Raw genomic sequence first — 23,936 nt, forward strand, 5'->3', positions numbered from 1 at the left:
TGCCTGATGTTGTCGTGTGTTATCCATCTCAGTATCTTGGATTCTTTTTCTAGCTTGTAGTTCTTTACTATTGTGTTCTATATGTTTATAGTGAATTTGGTAATTGGGTCTAGTAGTTGTTCCTGTCTTCTGAACAGCTCCCTATCTCCTATCAGTGCCTGCACTTTGAATCCCTCTCTTTTGGTTTCTATATATTTCCATTTGGCTTCATAATTCACATTGCACCAGCATGCTACTGTTCTAAGCTGTGCTGCATAGTAATAGCTTTCTAAACTGGGTACTGCCATTCCTCCTTTTTCCTTTGGTAGTTGTAGAGTCACATATCTGATCCTTGGCCTTTCCCCCCCCCCCCAAATGAATCTTGATATCTGTGTCCCATTCCCTGAATTGTTTTTGTGGTATTAATATAGGTAGAGACTGAAATAGGTATAATAACCTTTGTTGTGAAGGGCCAGATTAAACCGAATATATATATTTATTTATATATATATATTTAATTGTATTTGTATATTCTCTAATATTCCCTGATATCCCTTGTATATTCCTTGTACAATATGCATTGAATATCCATTCTAGCCTACTGAACATCCCATAATAGTCTCCATTCTACTATTGGTCGAGACCTTGGTGCCAGGCTGCCATACCCCTCAGACCCAGTTCAAACGTACCGCTCGACATGTACGAACAAGTCCTAGTTCCGCGTAGGAATTTGGCTACCGCACCACTAATGGGACTATTTGTTCATAGTGCGTATATATACTGCGCTACTAAAGTAGGACTTTCTTTTCAGTCCAGTTTCTTACCCTCCAATAGAGTCACAGACGTAAAGCCTCCCCGCGATGCCACGTGTGGGAGTAAGGCCAAGTTCGGCCTACCATCGGTATTGAGACATCGTGTATATTAATATTTGAATAGTCATATTTGGCACTATATCGTCGAGTTGGACGTAGTCTATTAAGCCAATAATAGTCTGTTAATATATAGTGCTTCGTGCGGTGAGAATACTACCGTAGTCAGTACCCCATCGTTTCGGGCAGAGAACTGGCTGCTTACCCAGGGTGGTTGACCCTATGTGAAGCTGCACCCGAGGAGCCCCAGAGCCGACGAGCGAGTGGACCTGTATACCGGATTATTCTACCGACGACAGCCCGCCTTCCCAGGCACGGATTATGCTTTGGATACTTTGATTATTCTATGGATAAAGACCCCCGACACTACCGTGTGTTGGAACCCCCCCCCCTGGAGAGGACGCAAGGTGAGGAGACGCTCTGCAAGACGAGGTCTCTCCACATCTCTCCCCCGTGGACCGGAGAGAGCCGGCCCACAAAGAGTCCACCTGCTTTCATCTGTGGTCCAAGGATCGCCGGCGCATTGAACGGCACTACAGTGGGTTCTCCTGGGATACCCTTGGCCGGACGAGGCAGCTGGATTCTACCCCCCCCCCCCCCTCCTACTCCTGTCGGCTTACAAGCGACCGGATTAACCCCCTCTAGTGTATCCAGCCTATAATCATTAAAGTATCATTGCTGTTATTCCTTAACTATTCCAGGTCGTATAGTTACCACCTGCGCCTTCAGAGATTGGACATTATCTATTGATATACCGACGAATACTCCTTGCCATAAAAGTGCATACTATTTCAATTCATAAATGTAATTAAGTGATTAAGTGTTTATTCTACACACCATCGCTGTGTAGGAAATAAAGACCTGCTTCTAATTCGTACATTTGTGTTGGATCCGTTTCATCTACGTGAGAGTGTTCATGATAATATATTTATGCCGTGTACTGGGTGGCCGAATATTAAGTACAAAGGTAGTGGTAGTAAGTATCATATCTAGTAATACAGTCAGGGAATTGTACCCCTCAGTTACAATTGGTCCTTCGAGCCGGATGGTAATTAGTGTAATATTAATATAGTGTTATTAATATTGAAATGGCCTATGATGAACACTCCACGAAACGATCCTCCTAACCAACGCCCGCAGCGCGAACGACGGCTCCCTCAGTACTTAGAGGCTTACGCTGTCAGTCAACAACCTAGTCTTCTACTAACAGTAAACGCGGTAAAACTAGAAAGTAAAAGTATGTCTAACCCCAACGCCCAGACTACCCCGACCATAGAGGCCCCTACGGGCTCTAATGTAACTGACCAAGTTCACGGTGGGGACCAGTGGGAACTAGACATGACTTCACACCCCGCCAGTACTGAAGAAGTAGTCCCCGATGAGTCCCGGGAGGAATACAACGCTACCGAGAGAGAACTCGGCACGGAAGAAGACGGGGAGAGCACCGTGGAGATAGAGCTCCAAGGCTCCGCAAGGAGTACCCCGAGGGAAGGCTCCCCTATACAACCGCCTTCTCCCAGCGAGGCAGAGAGGACCCTACAGCAGGCATTCCTCGTCAGCCTGAAAGCCTCTACTGAACGCGATAGACTCCAGGGTGAACGCGATCGATTGCAGATACAGCAACGGAGCGAAGAAGAGCACATACGCCTGGAAATAAGACGCATTCAGATGGAAGAGAATGTGGCCCGAGACCGAGCAGACAGCCAGCGAGCAGCTGCTGGTGCTCTACGGGACGCAGAGCGCGACAGACAGCAAGCGCAACTAATAGAACAGCTGATCAGACGGACAACACCCTCTCCCTCCGCCAGAGGCTCCAGGAACTCGTCTAGACACACCTCCAGGGCGGCATCCCCTAGCCGAGTAAACAACCCTGAACTTGACCAACAGACGAGGTCTATACCCCCCACAGACCACCTCCCCCCACCGGTCCAAGCGAGACCTAGCAACCGGGAAGGAGCAGCATATCCTGTGGAGAGGCTAAACCAGAGACTACAAGCACTGGATGACCTAACTGAAGACGAAGAGGAAGAGGAGGAGAACCGCGCCCGAAGACAGCACAGTACTCTACCGGACCAGGAGGTCCGGTACAGCCCAGGCTATACTCCCGCGGAGCTGCGCTACAGACCCCCGACTCTATACACGGGTGAGCACGACGCACGACCCGCACCGAGGAACAGCACCTGGACAAGCGGGCCATGGTACACTGCCGGTACCAGCCCATACCAAGGAGCGGGAGGAGACTCGCCTAGGAGGCCTCTCCCCCAACGCTCGCCGATGTATCCACAGTCAGCGTCATACATTGGCACGCCTATGGTACCCGACTTCACCCAAGAGAACCGGGCCCAGTATACAGAACTCCGCATGTGTCTGGAGACCATGTTGGTGGATGTATTGGATGAACGCCACAAATACGCCATCCTACTGCAGCACTTAAAGGTGCCCCGCGCACATAATATAGCGCTCGCCTACGCGACTTCCACCACCCCATACACAGCAGCGCTGGTAGCATTGGACCAGAGGTATGGGCGCATATGGGATTACGTGATCCAGGAGATCCGACACATCGACCGCTTACCCCCAGCAATAGACAATCGAGCACTGGACGACCTGTCCATCAGAGTGCAGTCCCTGGTAGGGATGTTGGGAGCGCAAAGAGAGAAGGGGAAGTATGAACTTTACGCCAATTCAAATGTGGAAAGGATCCTGGAGAAGCTGCCGCCCGCTCGTCAGGAGCGCTTTAGGCGGCAGAGGGACCACAGAGACCCAAATGGCCCCGAACCGAACCTCCTCGATCTAGCAGACTTCCTGGCGAGAGAAGTCAGCAGCCTACGGCTAGATACATTCGGACGGAGCACCCCTGGCTCCAGAGAAGGAACCAGACGACTAAATGATGGAAGAAGATCGGTGACTGTGATGCACCAATCGGAGTCAGTACCGAGCAGCAGGAGCCACAGTACCCCCTCCAGAACGGAGAAGTGGAAGATAGTGTGCCCCTACTGTGAGAAAGAACACTGGCTAGCGCAATGTGACTCCTTCCCCAAGCTGAACGCGGAGGAAGCAGGTCAATGGATAAAGTCCAACAAGCGCTGTTTTCGCTGTGCGCGCTCACACATGGCAGCCGAATGCCGCTTAAAGAAAAGGTGCACCAAGTGCGATGGAGCCCATCTGGACATACTTCACGACAGTAACAGACGGCGCCCTTCACCTGCACCATCCAGCCGCAAAGCGAGCGTCATGTACATCGATCCCGCCAGCAGCAGTGGAGCCCGAGTACTCCTAAAAGTAGTGCGTGTGACACTAAGCTACCAGAATAAAGTCCTGGACACTTACGCCGTCCTCGATGACGGGTCAGAGAAGACCCTGCTGCTCGCCTCCGCTGCGGCCCAGCTAGGGCTGCGGGGAAGCGAAACCCAAATGACAATTCGGACAATAAGACGAGATTTGAAGACGATAAAGGGCGAGAATGTCTCATTCTCTATCGCAGCAAGCGGCCAACCTGAGCGACGGTACCAGATTGCAGACGCTTTCACCAGCCAAGAAATAGGACTGTCGCGGTACACATACCCCGTCGTCAAGCTGATGGAGAAATATGCACATCTGCGCAAGTTACCGATCCCGCTCATAGACAATGCTATGCCGACCCTGTTGATAGGCTCCGACCATGCAGACCTCATTGTCCCGATAGACCGGGTTCATACCGGACCCCGAGGCTGTCCTGCAGCAGTCGAGACCCGTTTGGGATGGACTCTCCAAGGCCCGCTCGCCATATCTCTCAACCGAAGTACAGCCACTAGATGTCTCCACTCCCGAGTCACAGAGGGAGAAACCGCACTCCTGCAACACGTAGAGCGGCTATGGAGCTTGGAACAAATGCCCGTTAAGAATGGAAAGAAAGACATTCGCTCTAAGGATGACATTTACGCCATTCACCTCCTCGAGACAGGGACCAAGAGAGTCCCGGTCAACGGCGTGTTGAGATACGCCACGCCACTCCTGCGGCGAGAAGGAATGCCTACTTTCCACGCCAAGACAGACGCCATAGAACGGTACCTGCTGAACACGGAGCGGCGCTTAGCCAAGAACCCCGCCCAAGAGAGTGTATACCGCGCTGAGATTGAGAAGCTCATCACAGCGGGACACGTCACAAAGATGGACATTAAAGAGGCTGACCAGACCACTGAATCGTGGTACGTGCCCCACCACAAGGTCCATCACAACGGTAAAGACCGCATAGTATTTAACTGCAGCTACCAGATCGGATCCCAAAATCTGAATAAAGAGTTACTGCCCGGTCCCACACTCGGCCCCTCCCTACTCGGCGTTCTACTCCGCTTCCGCCAGGAAAAGGTGGCCATCAGCGGGGACATTAAAGGAATGTTCCTGCAGGTGAGATTAGTAGAGGCGGACAAGCACCTGTTACGGTTCCTATGGAGAGAGAAGCCAGGAGATGAGCACCCAGCCATCTACCAATGGGAAGTCCTCCCCTTCGGAATGACGTGCAGCCCCTGCTGTGCGACATTTGCACTACAGAAACATGTAGCAGAGGACCCAGCAGCGGACGAAGAGGTCCGACACAGCGTAAAGAACAGCTTCTACGTAGACAACTGTCTACAAAGCCTTTCAACCCAGGAAGAAGCCGAGGCTCTCCTGATTAAACTCCGCGCCTCATTGATCAAAGGCGGCTTTGATCTCAGGCAGTGGGCCAGCAGCGATCCGCAAGTACTGCGCAGCCTCTCCTCCGAGGACAAGGCAGCCAGCAGCGAGACCTGGATGGCTACAATCCCGGGAGAAGCCCAGGAGATGACCCTGGGATTGGTGTGGCGATTCAAAACAGATTCGCTTCACTACAGACACAAGCCCCTGACTACGGAGCAGGGAAGGCCGGCGGCGGCGCCGACCACCAGACGGAGTGTGTACACAACACTCGCCCGACAATATGACCCGCTAGGATGTATTCTACCGTACACCACCAGGGCAAAAATGATTGTACGAGCATTGTGGGACAAGGACCAGGGCTGGGACGACCCCATTCCCGCACACCTTGCATCCACCTGGAGAGAGTGGGAGATGGAGCTCCACTCACTCCCAGGCGTTAATATGCGCCGAAGCTACTTCCCACCCACGGTGAGGCCAGAGACATGTAAAATGGACTTACACGTCTTCAGTGACGCCTCAGAGGTCGCATACGGATCAGTAGCCTACTTGCGGGCCCAAGACCAAGGGGGAGAGATCTACACAGCATTTGTCCTCGCCCGCTCGAGAATAGCCCCACGCAAGCAACAATCTATCCCACGTCTAGAGCTCTGCGCAGCCCTAGCCGGAGCGCACCTAGCCACGCTCATCCAACGTGAGCTCACCATACCGGTGTCTAGAACAATCCTGTGGTCAGATTCCACGACGGTACTCGCCTGGATCAAATCGGACTCATGCAAGTACAAAGTCTTCGTGGGAGTCAGAGTCACCGAGATTCAAGACTTAACCGAAGAGTTAACCGGAGAAACAGAGTGGCGCTACGTTGATACAAAACAGAACCCAGCTGACGTCATCACCCGGGGGATGCCCCTGGATGACCTCACCCGTCGCAATGTCTACAGTGACGGCCCCGCATTCCTAAGACTCCCGGAAGGACAGTGGCCCATGCCTATCCCGAGGGAAGCAAGTCCAGAGGAGGTGGAAATTAAGAAGTCTGTGTTCTGTGGATTGAGCACCGTAGCCTCCACCGACCCTAACATAAACGATTGCACGTCCATAGAGAGTGCACAACAAAGAACATTCCTGCGGTACCACCCGGAGTGCAAGTCCCCCGCTGATATGTCAGCAGCTAACTACGAGGAAGCAGAATTGCTTCTACTGCAGCGAGCCCAGAGAGACTCGTTCCCCGATGAATTGGCCTGTCTACAGGGAGGAAAGCCCGTCCCATCCGACAGCAGATTAATTCACCTGGCCCCCGAGAGCGACGCTCATACCCTCATCAGAGTGGGTGGTCGCCTACGCAGAGCCCCCAACACACTCCTGATGGGGCGGCTAGATCCCACATTACCCCAGACCATGTACCGGCCTGAAGAAGCGAACGGCCGACGAATGTGGAGGTACAGCCAAGTATTAGCCGACAAGTTTTGGAACAGTTTCCTACTGCACTACCTACCGTCTCTACAGACCCGCCAGAAGTGGGTAAAGGAGAGAGACAATTTGACAGAAGGAACAGTCGTCATGATTATTGATCAATCACTGCCCAGAGCTATGTGGCCGGCCGGCCGCGTAAGCAAAGTGATCACCGGTGCCGACGGCAAGGTCCGAGCAGCTGAAGTGCTCGTCCAGGGTCGCACTTACACCCGTCCCGTGGCAAGGCTCATAGAACTGCCTCGACTCCCAGACACAATCGATGATGACCATGACCCTACAACCCTATGACTTTGTGAAGTTGACTGACCCCTACAGCAAACCCTTATGTGTAAATAGACAACGCGATTAATCTGTCTCCGTTTAACTGATTAGGTCTGGGACCTATTCAGGGGGTGGCTGTTGTGAAGGGCCAGATTAAACCGAATATATATATTTATTTATATATATATATTTAATTGTATTTGTATATTCTCTAATATTCCCTGATATCCCTTGTATATTCCTTGTACAATATGCATTGAATATCCATTCTAGCCTACTGAACATCCCATAATAGTCTCCATTCTACTATTGGTCGAGACCTTGGTGCCAGGCTGCCATACCCCTCAGACCCAGTTCAAACGTACCGCTCGACATGTACGAACAAGTCCTAGTTCCGCGTAGGAATTTGGCTACCGCACCACTAATGGGACTATTTGTTCATAGTGCGTATATATACTGCGCTACTAAAGTAGGACTTTCTTTTCAGTCCAGTTTCTTACCCTCCAATAGAGTCACAGACGTAAAGCCTCCCCGCGATGCCACGTGTGGGAGTAAGGCCAAGTTCGGCCTACCATCGGTATTGAGACATCGTGTATATTAATATTTGAATAGTCATATTTGGCACTATATCGTCGAGTTGGACGTAGTCTATTAAGCCAATAATAGTCTGTTAATATATAGTGCTTCGTGCGGTGAGAATACTACCGTAGTCAGTACCCCATCGTTTCGGGCAGAGAACTGGCTGCTTACCCAGGGTGGTTGACCCTATGTGAAGCTGCACCCGAGGAGCCCCAGAGCCGACGAGCGAGTGGACCTGTATACCGGATTATTCTACCGACGACAGCCCGCCTTCACAGGCACGGATTATGCTTTGGATACTTTGATTATTCTATGGATAAAGACCCCCGACACTACCGTGTGTTGGAACCCCCCCCCCTGGAGAGGACGCAAGGTGAGGAGACGCTCTGCAAGACGAGGTCTCTCCACATCTCTCCCCCGTGGACCGGAGAGAGCCGGCCCACAAAGAGTCCACCTGCTTTCATCTGTGGTCCAAGGATCGCCGGCGCATTGAACGGCACTACAGTGGGTTCTCCTGGGATACCCTTGGCCGGACGAGGCAGCTGGATTCTACCCCCCCCCCCCTCCTACTCCTGTCGGCTTACAAGCGACCGGATTAACCCCCTCTAGTGTATCCAGCCTATAATCATTAAAGTATCATTGCTGTTATTCCTTAACTATTCCAGGTCGTATAGTTACCACCTGCGCCTTCAGAGATTGGACATTATCTATTGATATACCGACGAATACTCCTTGCCATAAAAGTGCATACTATTTCAATTCATAAATGTAATTAAGTGATTAAGTGTTTATTCTACACACCATCGCTGTGTAGGAAATAAAGACCTGCTTCTAATTCGTACATTTGTGTTGGATCCGTTTCATCTACGTGAGAGTGTTCATGATAATATATTTATGCCGTGTACTGGGTGGCCGAATATTAAGTACAAAGGTAGTGGTAGTAAGTATCATATCTAGTAATACAGTCAGGGAATTGTACCCCTCAGTTACAACCTTGGTAATATGTTCATCTTAATGATTTTGATCCTTGAGCTGAAATCTAGGGGCATTACTGTCCATCTTTCTAGGTCTCTCTTGATTTTCTGATTGATCTGTGTATAGTTTGCATCGTATAACCCCTCCACCCCTCTTGTAATGTTCACCCCTAGGTACTGGATCCTGTCCATGTCCCATTTAATTTTGTATTTTTCTTTGATCTCTATCATTGGTGTGTAGTTCAGTGCTAAAGTCTGTGTCTTCGTCACGTTGAGTCTATATCCTGAGTAGTATCCATATTCTGTCAGTAAATCCATCAGTGTCGGAAAGCTCGTGTCTGGTTGTCTCATATATACTATCACGTCGTCTGCGAACAGTCCCAATTTATGTTATGTTCCCCTTATCTCCACCCCTTTGATGTCTTTGGTCTGTCTAATTAGTTGAGCCAGTGGTTCGATGAATACATCGAAGAGCGTCAGCGAAAGACAACAACCCTGCCTGGTAGCTCTCTCTAGTTTAATCCGGTCCGTCAAACTACCATTTACCTTAATCCTAGCCGTCGGTTCTTGATATAATGCCCCAATTGTTTTCATAGCGTTTGTCTCTAATCCAAATTTCTCCAATACTTTATATAGAAATATCCAGCTTACACTGTCGAAAGCTTTTTCTGCATCTAGGCTAACTAATACTGCACTTCCTCCTTCCTTTTGTATCTCCTCTACCACCTGCACTGTCTTCCTTATGTTATCCTGTGTCTGTCTTCCTTTAATGAATCAAGTCTGGTCTTCGTCTATAATATCAGTCATAAATGTCTCAAATCTTTTGGATATTATTGATGTATACATCTTGTAATCTACATTAACCCTTTAATCGCCAATGACGTGTTAAGACGTCATTCTCCGCCATGCGTAATCTGCCAATGACGTCTTACAGCGTCTTTGAGATCAATATTTCTGTCATGACAATCATATTTCACCCACGGAGACTTTACGGGTGCTGTAGATCTCCTCTCAACTCTCCAACGGTTCAAGACCGCCACCTGGTGGCCGATCGGCGAGTTGCCAAAACCGGAAGTGAGCGGCCGGAAGTGGTGCTCACCCATATTTCGTCTCGACACACTGGACATGGATCCGTTGCCATAACTCGATAAAAACAACATGATTGGACGTATATTAGTATTCAGGGTATCTGCAGGTTTAGCCCAGTCAGATTTAAGACTTTTTAATGCCACTCAGAATTAAATTTAATACCAATTTCACAATAACAAAATGGCAAAAATCATGCAACGACACCAATTAGTTTAAGTTTAGGGACACGTTGGTCCAAAGATGTTTATTAAAAAATAACTTGGAAACTTAAAAATCTTGAACTTAAAGGAGTAACTGGATTGGATGAATTTCAACAAAGGGGTGACCAAACATAAATAGCAAATATAGCTATACAAAATATACCAGGGGCCAAGCAGCAAGTGCAACAGCCACATTTCCGTCAGAACACATACTACCATAGGACTGATACCTGTAAGAACACATGATTATCACCAATGGGACTGATACCTGTCAGAACACATAACTATTACCACCCTCCCCAGGGTATCAAAAAAGTCAACCAACAAACTAGATTCTTGTGCCGGATCTCCTCTCTGGTAAACAAGAATACCCTGAAGACTCTAACAGGAGCACTCATTCAAGGGTACTACGACTATGCTTGCACCTCATGGTACCAAAGCACCTCAAAGGCCCTAAAAACAAGATTACAAACATCACAAAACAAACTGGTCAGACTACTGCTTAACCTCACTCCTAAAACCCACTTTACCCCTGCCCACATTCAAAACCGGTCTTAAAGAGCACCTACGGGAGGCTGCAATTAGAAACTGGGCACCGTAAATGTCCAACGGCCCCCCCCCCCCCCCCCCCCCCCCCCCAATGTACAGTCTCCTCCCCATCATATGTATATATTTTCTGTTAGGATCTCTGGGTAACAGTACTGTATATTTGCATATGTCACAAATGTAACAGTACAGTTACTATGAATTGAAAATGGGGGACCCTGATGTAAACTAGACGAAAGTCTCTCTGGTCTGCATCCCCTTAACAATTGTGTGTATTGATCTGTTATCTGTTAATAAAGTTTTTCATTTATTCATCCGGTCGTTTTGTTTTTGTGGTTTGGTTGAATGAATGAAAACTTTGTTTAACAGATTGCAGAATGGGTACAATACAGTACGGCTCAATACTCACAATTGTTAAGATGATGCAGACCAGAGAAAGACTTTAGTCTTGTTTACATCAGGGTCCCCCATTTTCAATTCATAGTGACATTTATGACACTCAACATACATGACATTTATGGCATAGGGACATACAGGTATATAGTACTGTTACATTTGTGACATATAAGATATGCAAATATACAGTACTGTTACCCATAGATCCTAACATACATATGATGGGAGGATACTGTACATTAGGAGGGGGTGGGTGGGAGGAAAAAATACATAGTGGGTGACTCTCATCGAACATGTCCTTGTTTACATCCGTGAATAGATTATTTTCAAGTTAAGACCTCAGCTTCAAGTGTTGGCGTGGAGCCGCATGTTATCCAGACTTCTGTTGGTGCAGATGTTATAGTCCTACCCGAGATGGCGGGGCCGAAAAGAAATTCGAAATAGTAGTTTGCAGGCGCCGTTTTTGCAGAGGTACGCTTAGCGCTGCTCAGCATGTGCGACTCGACTGCTCTTTTTTTGTTGTTGCAGCAGGCCTCGTAATGGTCTTTGACTGGGACCAACCATGGCGCAAACAGTGGATTGTCGAGCCAGTTCTCGTTGAATTGGCACTTTCCCATATTAACGAGTGCAAATGCTAAACTAAACGTAACGTTATCGCTTCCGCTTCGCCTTGCTAACGTTAGCTAGACTCCACTGAAATTGTTCCCGGCCAACATAAGGACCCGTGTTGGTTCCGCCCCATTCCGGTCTGCGTGATGCTACAACGCGGTCAATAAAAACTCCCGACTTTATCTCCCGTTAACCGTACTTCCCCAGATTGCATAATAAAACATGACATGGCATTTTATCTTTCCTTTCTATGGCATTTTTAAGACCTCTGAAAATGGATTTAAGACATTTTAAGACAAACTAAGGCCTTAATTATTGATAAACCAATTTAAGACTTTTTAAGACTTTTTAAGGATCCGCAGACACCCTGAGTATTATACAACCTGGAACAGGACCAACTAGATCGACATCCCATAATAATGATCTTTTTGCTCCAGTAGCATCCCCCCATCGCTACAAGGAAGCTGCGGTGAGTTTCAGCGTGTTTGATTATTATTATCCATACCAACTGCTCTGATCTATACATCACCCATACTACATAAATGATTTAACGTCGGCCACAGACTTATAACCCCCCCCCCCCCCCCCCCCCACTCCGGGCACCAGCAGATGATAAGTCATGATGTTTAGGACCTTGTACAATTGAAATTTTTTATCTGGCGTCAATCGCTATCAAACTGCATTTGATGATCTAATATATGCATAAATGGCTATAACTCACGTTCTATGAATTACTGCAGAAAACGATAAAAACATATTTATACTCTGGACGGTATTTTAGTATGAATGTGTGAATGAAAAAGTAAAACGTTCCTACACCCTGAACAATAGCTAATCGATGTTGAATGGGCCATAGTAATGTCAATTTAGCAATACAATTTAAAAAGTTATAGCCCTGCAAAGTAGGTGAACATCTCCATAGACAAATAGAGCTGGCAGTGATCAAACATTGATGGATATAAGCGTGGCAGAGAAAGGGTTAAGTATGGACACAGGTCTGAAACTGCTACATAGTTCTCCATCATTCCCTTCTTTTGGAATTGTAGTAATTATGGCCTCTTTCCATGAAGGTGGCATTGTGCCTTTTTTCATTGTGTGTCTGAATGCTGCTTCTAATATGGGCTCAGTTCCTGTCTAAATGTAGAATTCCAAGGGGAATCAGTCGCTTCCCGGTGACTTACTACTCTTTGCTTTACTGATCGCATTCCATACTTCCTGTTCTGTGATCTCTGCATTTAATATTTTGTTCCGTTCCTTCCCTATCGATGGTAGATCAAATTTGTCTAAAAATGTCTCCATCTCCTCTTCTCCTGCCGCTATCGGTTGCGTGTATAGTTTCTTATAATATTCTTCAAATGTCTTCTCTATTTCAGCTGGTTCTCTCAGTATTTTGTTTGTGTTAGTGCATCCCATAAAATGTTTGGGTCTACCTCTCCATTATCATTTTCTTCTCTGTATCTAATTATGTCTTCCTTTACTTAATTAACCAAACCTTTGTTATTTATTAGTCCTACATTCAGTCTCCAAACTGTATTTCTCAGTCTACTTTTAAGATTCACTGTCAGATATATTGCGCTATGATCTGATATGTCCGTTACCCCTATCCTGCATTCTTCTACACTGCATCCGTCTCCTGTTGCCATGAGAAAAGTCTATCCTTGAATAAGTTGTGTGTGGATGTGAATAATGTGTGTATTCTCTATCTAGTGTGTGCATTGCTCTCCATATGTCCATGATTCCTAATTCTGCCATTTGTATATTCATATGTTTGTCCTCCATTTCTTTGTGCTTGTCGTGTCTATATCATAGTTCAGTACTACATTGAAATCACCTGTACAGATCAGGACCCCTTCCCCTTCCAACGCTACGATATCAAAGATCGTTTCAAATAGATATTTCTCACTTTCTGGTGGAGCATACACATTCACTAGTGTTACCATTTGACCTTCCATACCTCCTCTTATTTCCCTGATCATTTCAAACTTCACTGTGTTCTTAATTAGTATAGCTACTCCTCTTCTATGGTTCTGTTTAAAAGAACTATAGAACAGATTTTCATACCCGAATCTCTTCAGCTTTTCATGTTCTTGTGATATTAGATGTGTTTCTTGTAGGGATGCCCTGATCGATCGGCCAGCGATCGGTATCGGTCGATATTCAGTATAAATATGAGATCGGTGATCGGTGATAATGCTTTATTTTCGCCGATCGTCAAAACCGATCGAAAAACATGATCCAATTCTTAGCGGAGATCTCACTGCTCTCTCAGAGACACAGAGCTGCTTGCAGCGTACGGCTCCTCCTTCTCCTCCTGCCCCTCCCGCACCCATGTAAACAAGAGGCTGCCTCCGGCAACAGTCTGCTCTAGTGCATGCGACGTGAGCTAACGTTGGCTACCTACCGAGCTAACGTTACTGTTTAAACTAAATGACCCAGTGACTACATGAGGCATTGTCTAACGTTATCTAGCTGGCTAGCTACTGATAGCTGCTGATATCAACAAATGCTCCAGCAATAGCCGAGTGCATAAGTTACCTCCGTTGACTCGGTAGCTCACATTAGCTCTAAACTAAATAGTTCACTGAGGTGTTGTTTTAACGTTATCTAGCCGGCTAGCAGTAGCTACAGATAGCTCCTGATATCAATGTCTTATAACATTGATTCGATGCGTATTCGGGCTGAGGGCATGCTGAATGTGATTTATACCAATAGGGTCCAGCTGCAGCGCCGGAGAATCCTGGCCGTAGCTGGAGGCTACTCGAGTACACACAGACAGTGGAGCTGTTTGCAGATAGCGAGCATTTTGACTTGTTGCGTGGTGGCGATGTCTCGCAGATAATACAACTACAAGTAGAAATCTAATTATATAATATATATATTTTATAAAAAAAAAAAATGTATACAAATTTTTTTTTATTATAATTTTTTTAATCAAAAACGATCGATATCGGATCGGTATCAGCCGATATGGCTCAAGACGATCGGTGATCGGTATCGGTGGCAAAAAACGTGATCGGGGCATCCCTAGTTTCTTGTAAGAAGATGACCTCGTCATCACCTTACTCCTCTTGATCGGATTATTCATACCGTTCACATTCAACAACATCATTTTTATACCCTTAACTTGTCATATTTCTTTTCCAATTGTTTTCCCGTTCTACCCATGTCACAAAATAATATTTGTGGTTGTAGCCTCTGCTATCTCTGTCTGATTTACATACATATAACCATAATAAACATTAACATCCACATTAACACTTGGAACTTCCATGGTATTTGAGGGTCTCACTCGTACCCCTCTTTCCCCCGCTGGTGGGTGGAGAGTAGTGGCTCTCCTAGTGAGAGGGCTCCCCCTAGTGGCTTAAAAATGCACACTATATATGTCCAACTCGTTCTGTGTGCGACCTCCGAGCTCCCGGTCATAAGCTCTGTATTAGTCACTTTCATGTTCCGGTCTAATTGTATTATGAGTCATGTGTAATCCTGTGGTTCTTTCATGTCCGTCTCAATATATCTCTTGAATCCCCATGTCCCTTTTTTATAACTTTCGGTATAAAGTACTCATATGTACTTTACCATCTTCTCTGTCCTTTTCATGTTTTCATCTTCTTGTATTGTGTGTGTATTGTACTTATCCTTCCTTGGATCACCGTGTCCTCTCGTCTCCTCTCTGCCCCCCTTCTCCGTGTCTTTGCATCTTCCTTCTCAGTTGATCTGCTTTGAATCGATTCAGATCCCCTTCACCTTCCCGTTCTCCTCGCCTTTTCCTCGTCCATCTCCTCGCTCTCTCCAACAGCGTCGGTCTCTCCTCTTCTCCTCCCGGCACCTTCCATCCTCTTCGGTTCATGTCCCTCGCCGCGTCCCGCACGTCACCGTACACCTTTGCGCCTTCATTCCAATGGACCTTCAGCTTGGTCATTGGTGATTGAAATCAGATTCCTTTTTCTTTCAGTCTTTTTTATCTGATCGTAGCTCTGACGCTTTACCGCCACCTCTGTTGCATAGTCACGGTCGAAGGTTACTTTCTGTCCCTCCACCTCCATCTTCGTCTGCCAGGCTGCTCTGAGGATGTTTTCTTTGACTTCGAATTCCAATAAATTAACTATAACTGCTCTGTGTTGGTTTGTCCAACCGCGGCTTTGGCGCCAGTGTCCTGTGTGCTCTTTGAATCCCTGTCTTGTCGAGGTCTGTCATCTTCAATTGGCTGTCTACATATTTGATCATAGAGTCTCCTTCCATCCCTTCTTTCAGTCCCCATATTCGTATGTTGTTTCTTCTCGACCTCCCCTCCAAGTCCATTAACTTTTCTCTCAATATCCGTTGTTCGAGCGTCTCCTTTAGAATATCTTGTATTTCTGTAGTCCATTCCTCCGTTTCAGCCGTCCTTTCTTCCAACATCTTTATGTCTTTCTCTTGTTCCTGTAGTTTTCCATCCATTGCCTCGAGTCCCTTATCCATTTCCTCTCTGAGCGCGTCCTGACCTTTCTTTAACTCTTCCCCGAGTCCATCGATGCTGTTTTGGATATTCGGTGTGCTCGCCTGGATAGCCATTGCGTTAGCTTGTATGCTAGTTTGTAGGCCAGTTTGTAGCTCTTGGTTAGCTGTTGCGTTAGCCTGTTGGTTAGTCAACGTGCTAGCTTGTATGCTAGTTTGTATAGCTTGGATAGCCTTTGCGTTAGCTTGTATGTTAGCTTGTAGCTCTTGGTTAGCCTCTTGGTTACTCACCGCGCTAGCTTGTATGGTCGCTTGTATCTTCGCTATCCAGGCAGGCTCCACGTCTCCGTCTTCCTGCGTCATGCTCGCCTGATCTACCTCCTCCGCCATTTCCTCGTGTCGAGATCTTTCCTCCGGTGTTTGTACTTCTTCTGGGGTCCTTTTTTTCTCGCTCTCTCTCGTGTTCATCCTTCCTTTTCTCTTATATCCTTGAATTGTCACTTTTTCTTTTGTTTTAGTTAGTTTTACTTCCCTTTTTCTTATGTTTTTTGACTGGGAGCTCTGACACTGGTCGACTACCCACACATCTCAAAACCGGAAGTCATCCATGATGTTCTTACCTTGTATCTGATGTAATGCAAAAGAGATAATCCAAATATCTGATCGCAATTCCAAATAATGCTTGTGGAGGTCCGCACTAGGCTTGGGCGGTATGACGGTATTGCGGTATACCAGGGTATTTCGAAATCCCGTCTGTATGATTTTCAATACCGTGACGTCACAGACTGTGCGCCCAATCACAGATGCGTTGCCTTCTATTACACTGACAGCGTTATATAACAGGGGACGGCGTTACTTGTAGTGCACAGCACGCGCCAGCAGAGGGCAGGGCAGTCCGTCTTTCCCTCTCTCAGTCAGAGCTCAGCAGAGCCACGCGCGTGTTCCTGTGAGTCTTTCATCTTGCGCGTGTGTTAATCTGCACGACAAATAAAGACTTATTCTTCTATAAAATGCGGTTATGGACCGATGGCAGTGCGTTTATTAAGGTCGAATGGATGGACCATGGGTCCACTAACTTCCAGACATCGGGAAACGGAGCGTTTTTCTAACGTGTTGAAATGGATCCGTGCGTGAATGTGGACTTGGGACACGTTGTTTGGGTACCGGTAAGTAAGTTATGTTATGTTGGAAGATGAACGTATGAGATATGAATGCTGGGAGTGTATGTTTGGTAAAGGCTTCCAGTTAGACTGTGTGTGCGTATTGGCTTCGCGATTCACTACATGGGTTTAACGGCTTAAGCTGGGTTTTGATGATCACTTAATCAATGCAGAATACATTTTATGCGTCTGTATGTGTAGTTGTGTACTACTGTTGTGAGTTTGTGACTCACATTGGTCTAATTTCAGCCTCCGTTATACGTTATTTGTTCCGTATGACTAGTTTCATGTCTGTGTGTCTCGAATGTGCGCGCTGATTTGTTTACTTGGTGACACGGGTCGCTAAGGAATTTAGGTTTGAGGTTGAAGAAGGTGCACTTTTAGGTTGAAAGAATGGCTTTAATGTCAACATGTTATGTATGGTGATAACAAGTATATTGTTAACTTAGCTCCGCTCCCCCCGCTGATGAAAATGAAAGTCATACCGTCATAATACCAATACCAGGGTATTATGTCAGCAAGGTATGACGGTAGGGCTGGGCGATATGGCAAAAAATCATATCGCGATAACGATATGATAATGTTATCATATCACTCGATATCGATAATTATCGAAATTGTCATAAACAACAGATGTATGTTTATTTTGCAGCAATTCTTTGTCGTTGCCGCCATCTTTAGTGTTACATCCCCTCACACTCCAGTTCTCAGGCTGCAGCTGGTTTAAAAGCAAAAGTAAACCGGCTTCTCTGCTGGCTGTGGCTCCAGGGGAGTTGAACAGTTCTGGCTCTGCTAGTTTATTTTCTATCTTTTGGCGCTTAAACTGCAGCCTTCAACTGCATCGGCGCATGGATAAAAGTCGGCAGTGCCAGTCCCGACCTCTTCCCGGTCACGTTCTTGGGGCAGTTTTTGGTGGACAAACCACCGTACATGTGCACCGTGACTCGTGACTGAAGTCTAGCTCTGCTAGCACACATAGCCTACCAGGGTTAGAAATTAACATTTTTTTTCAAGGGCTTTTTTTGCCCCCCTTAATTGATTTTGGGGGCTTTTTTTGTATTTCGGGGGCACAACATTTTTATAATGAAAATTAACATAAAGATTATAAAACATTGTTGACACTTTTTTTTACAGTCTAATGTCTCCATATATATATAGGGCTCTACGCTAAAATGTTAATAAATAAAATCTAAATACAAATTTAGGAGCACACAGAAATTTAGGAGCACAGTGACAATTGTTCAAGTAACACACACACACACACACACACAATGTGTGACATCATGGCTTGGTTTCATGTTTTGAGGTACCTTCAATTATCTGTAAATAATACATACATACTCTATCTAAATAGATTAAATATTATTGTCCCTGAGGGCAAGTTGTGTTGTTGTCTTGATATATAATAGCAGACGAATAGCCGGTTGCCTCTGGATCAATGAATGTCTAATATTGAATAATATTATTAGCTATTTTATTTTTAACATCCCTAATTCAAGTCAAGAGGCTTGTTTCAAATTGATACATGAAAAACCCCACACACGCAACGTTTGTGAGTATAGGCTCTGGCCAGATCGATCAATGAAATACGTTGCACGCTCAGCGCTGTGGAATAAAGGAAATGCGCATCGGGATCGGATTTGGATGTTATTCTTTGGAGTTGTATTACAAATGGAACGGTCTTTCCCCGCCGAACACAAGTTACTTAACGTTACACAGGTCGCGCTATGCAGATGCTTAGCTTGCTAACGTTAAGATAGCAGTGTAAATTATGTTACACTATGCATGCTTGATGAAAGCAGAGCAGAGCTCTCTGTCTGCGTTCGCACGGTGCACCTCTCAAGCACCCTGTAACACGCAGCGGCCCCGCCTCCCTCCCTCCTTGCATTCCACCCAAAAACTGAATTTCAGTCCAGTTTCTGAACTATTAACAGCGGAGCTGTTTTGTAATCTTCACTCGTCTCGCACACTGCAAGTAAATGATTTTTCCGGTTCGCACACACACACACATATTATTAGGGGCAAATACGAGGGAAATGCTCGCACTGTAGAGCATATATAATTATATATATAATTAGTAAACTGTCTGGGGCTTTTCTTGCCCCCCTTAACTTATTGTCGAGGGCATTTGGTCAATTTTCGAGGGCATTTTGCCCCAAGCCCCCGTTAATTTCTAACCCTGTAGCCTACTGTGTACAGACAGTTTCAAACTGTATTTTAAATTAGAAAGCAAACAAAATAAATGGACAAGAGAAAAAGAAATCTCAATTTGGTCAGTATTGTCATTTGGACAAGCAAAGCAATTACTTTAAGTTGCAGGCAAGAAAGACAAGTCTGTCCACTGTCTCTGGTTTTAAAACTGCCCTGTTGCAGGTCACAAAAAAAAAAAAAAAAAAAATTTGATATTCGATATCGATTATTAAAATATATCGTGATATTTATCGTTATATCGCCCAGCCCTATATGACGGTATGAAAAATTATACCGCCCAAGCCTAGTCCGCACCACCACCAACCGTTTCACAATGACGGGCGGGCGGAGTTACTGTTCGATGCCATCGTTGTATAGAAGTGGCTCGCCTGAATATGTAAACCCCGCCCGCCCGGCTCAGATCACCTCCTAAACACACCATCCCATTTTGAATGAGATGCAATAGCTCTGCCTGGCAGTAGAGGGCGGTGTTGACTGTCTGCCAGCTCAGACAGGCTCTGAAGGGGATACCAGAGGCTGCAGCTATGAATTATGAATAGATATAGCGAATAAACTAAATAACGATTCCAAAAACGAGTTAACTCGTTTCTGGCGCTCAACGCATGGCGGCCAATAACGAGTTAACTCATTTATGGCGCAGAATCTGTTCATCGAAAAAAAATCGCGATCTCGATTCTAAATTATGAAGTTCAATTTTTATTTTCTATTTTTACTTAACTTTTTTAAATGATGATTCTGACTAGAGTTATTTTGTATGCTACAAGATACTTTTAAGTTTAAGTCAAGCACTTTCATATATGTTATTTTTAAGTTTAAGTCAAGCACTTTCATATATGTTATGTTGTCTGTTTAAGAAGAGTGCAATAAATGAGTTTATTGAAAAAAAAACAAGAATCGTGTGAGAGAATCGTGATCTCAATTCTTAGAGAAACATCATGATTCACATTTTAGCAAGAACCGCCCAGCCCTAATTTGAATCTATGTTTCTATCTAAAACAGAATGTATATTGTGCTAATCCTATGATTTTTGACAGTAAAGTGAATATCTGTAACACAGAACATTGTCCTAGGAGTTTTTCCATTGTTCACTGTATAGGGAGCAGCTCCAGGATTGGTCTCTATCATCACTAGAGTTAGTTTAGTTAGTTTCTTTATTAGTTGTCATACAGAAGTACAGAATACTTTTATACAAAATGCTTCTTTCTGTTACGCTCCAAAGACTGTGCTAGGCAAAAATAGATAAGTATAAAATAAGTATAGCAAGTATAAAATAGAAGTCAAGTACGTAGACAAAAATGTTCAGTATATACATATATACAATGCTCACTGTAGAGTAGAAGTAACTGAGTTACCATACAATATACTATACAGTGCAAAGGATGAGGTACAATTTAGGGACAATTTACAGTAAGGTGTAATGAGGTATGGGTTGTAGTGAAAATTCTTTACCAATAAATATAAAGTGTGCTTAGGTGTTCTAAAGTGGTTAAAGTGGGTGCTGCAGTGAGTTGTATGTTTAAAGTGAGTGTGTGCGTGTGGATGTGTGTGCTGTGAGCGGTGAGTGCATTTGATGGTTGTTACATATTGTTATTGTTCGTTGAGCATCCTGATGGCCTGGGGATAGAAGCTTCTTCGGAGTCTCTCTGTGCTTGCCATGAGACTCCGGTATTGCTTGCCTGACCGCAGCAGTTCAAAGAGGCAGTTGTTTGGGTGGCTCGAGTCTTTGATAATTCTCTTAGCCTTGCCCATGCACCGCTTGTTTGGCTGAACGGGCCACTCTCTGTAGTCTGCTATGGTCTTGTGTGGTGCTATTGCCAAACCAGGAGGTGATATTGCCAGTCAGGATGCTCTCTATTGTGCATGAGTAGAAGTTCTTAAGGATCTTCTGACTGACTTGGAACTTCCTTTAGGCGCCTGAGGAAGTAGAGGCGTTGCCGTGCCTTCTTCACAACACTGTCAATGTGTGTGGTCCATGTCAAGTCCTCGGATATGTGGACGCCGAGGTACTTAAAACTGTTCACTCGCTCAACCGGTGCCCCGTCGATGCTGAGGGGGCTGTAGTCCCTGACCTCCTAAAGTCCACAATCATCTTTGTTTTGCTGACGTTCAGGGAGAGGCTGTTCTCTTGACACCATGCCGCTAGAACCTTTACCTCCTCCAGGTAGGCCCTCTCGTCGTTTGCAGAGATCAGGCCCACCACTACTGTGTGGTCAGCAAATTTGATGATTGTGTTGTTGTTCTGCTGTGCCACACAGTCATGTGTGTACAGGGAGTAGAGGAGGGGACTCAGAACACAGCCCTGGGGGGCCCCTATGTTGAGAGTGATCCACCCAGGTGGCAGTATCGAGCACCCTTTGAAACATGATATCTTGGCCTGTGGCTCGATCAGAGGTCTCCGGTCGGGCAAGGGGACCGGTTGTCCCAATCGGATTGAGAAACGTGAATTGCTCTCGGTCCATGATGTGTGGCGGATTATGTTGGCGACACGATCGACACCAATACTGGGACTCGATCAGATAATTGGAGTATTCTTTTTGGGGCACATCCTAGTCAAGGTAAGGCCTATATGGTATCAGTCCTGCTGTGATCCAACCATGATTTCACTTCGATCACAATATATGTGTGTATTTTACTCCACAACGTGTGCCGTTGGTGACGATCAAAGCATCAAAAAACGACCCCCCCCCCCCCCCTTTCATGCATTCATGATGAAACATAATACCGATAATATAGATCAAAACAGTAGCGTGTACAGGCGAGAAATGATAATAATAATAATAATAATTCATTTAATTTATATAGCGCTTCTCAATAACCCGAAGTCGCTGACAATAGTCAGGAGCAAAAGGAAAAACAAAGAAACAAAAGCAAAGAAACAAAAACAAAAGAAACAACAAAGAAACAAAAACAAAAGGAACATGAGACCATGGGGGGGAACAGGGAAGACAGCATGATAGCACAAAAAGACTGGAGACAGACATCAATCAGGTTGGAGGGGGGGGGGGGGGTTGAAGGCAAGGGAGAACAGGTGGGATAAAGTTTTTAGTGAATTGCACGTATTGCTGCATAGTCGTTTTCTGGGATTAGACAGGATTATTCTATTATTATTCTTCTTTTATTTTATTATTATATTATTTATTGAACGATAGATACTCGATGATAAATGGGCTATAGTATTGTATCCATAGCTATAATATAGAATATAGTTATAGCCCTGCAAACACCTCCCAAGTGTTAACCCATAAGACCCGTTTGTTGTGGTGAAATTACAATGATTTGTGATACAGGCATTAGTGGCCCACCGGTGGCTCAACACAGGTTGACATAAAACAAGTACCTCATACGAACATCTTGCGGAGAGCACACTCCGTCAGCACCATCAGGGTGGCCATCAAGTGGTCACTGTTGGAGATCTGGAAGGGGTTCAAAACAAAACTTTGACCAAAGTTATCAATACAATGCTTTTTTCCCTTTTTAACCCTTTCACTACCACTACAGGTTACCCCTTTACTATCACACTACAGACGGTTACCGTCTGTGGTTACCGTCTGTAGTATGATAGTAAAGGGTTAACCTTCTGTAGTGTGGTAGTGAAAGGGTTAACCCTTTGTTGTGTGACAGTGAAAGGGTTAACCTTTTGTATTGTCACAGTGAAAGGATTAACCATTTGGTAGTGCGGCAGTGAAAGCGTTAATTTAATTATTAATACGAAGTCAAGCTGCTGCGATACAATGCTTTCTTTATAATCCAATATCCCATCTTCCTCTCAATTTGGGGAATACTCTACTGATCTAGAGTCGGTGACAGTCTGTTAGATTGAATAAGGTCTATGTGTCCCTGGTCTCTGACCCCAGATCAGCTCTGTGAACACGGAGCAGTGAGTGGATGTGTATGTTAGTATACCCTGATACCTAGTGTAAAGTGATAGAATTACCAACAACAATTTAGTTGCATTGCATTGTTCATTTCAATACCTGTAATAGTTAGGGGTGGGAATCGCCAGAGATCTCGCGATACGATACTATCGCGATACTTGAGCCGCGACACGATAGTATCGCGATACTCGATATATCGCGAATATTGCGATATATATATTTTTTTACTGCAAAGTAAAACTGTCAACATGGTTTATCTAATAAAAGAAATTTCAGTCTGTTCATCTCACTTCAATAATTTTTATTGCAGAACATGGTATTTTCTCAAGCAGACAGATGTAAATGTACCTGACAAACTGAACTGTTTGTATTAGTCATATTCCAACTTAACTGAATGCACATGTGTGTGTGGACTACTGTACTATTACAGGTATTGAAATGAACAATGCAACTTCCTTATACAAAAAACATTTTTTTTTCTTTTTTATGAATAATTAAATATAGATACTTGGCATCCCTGTATCGATACAGTATCGCCACGCAAAGTATCGCGATACGACTACGTATCGATTTTTTCCCCCATCCCTAGTAATAGTACAGTAGTACACTCACATGTGCATCCAGTTAAGTT

At 45.3% G+C, this 23,936-nt stretch overlaps 1 protein-coding gene across 1 annotated transcript in view; it reads right to left on the reverse strand.

Moving 5' to 3' along the window:
* The window catches only part of cenpl (centromere protein L), a 48,093-nt gene that overhangs the window by 5,971 nt on the left and 18,186 nt on the right, over positions 1–23,936 (reverse strand). Inside the window, exon 5 of the mRNA XM_084327554.1 lies at positions 22,768–22,843. Coding sequence (XP_084183680.1) covers positions 22,769–22,843 — 75 coding nt within the window. The 3' untranslated portion in view covers position 22,768. The remainder of the gene's footprint in view (positions 1–22,767; positions 22,844–23,936) is intronic.

Source organism: Notolepis coatsorum, assembly GCF_963971535.1.
Source record: "Notolepis coatsorum genome assembly, chromosome: 13".
Taxonomy (NCBI): domain Eukaryota; kingdom Metazoa; phylum Chordata; class Actinopteri; order Aulopiformes; family Paralepididae; genus Notolepis; species Notolepis coatsorum.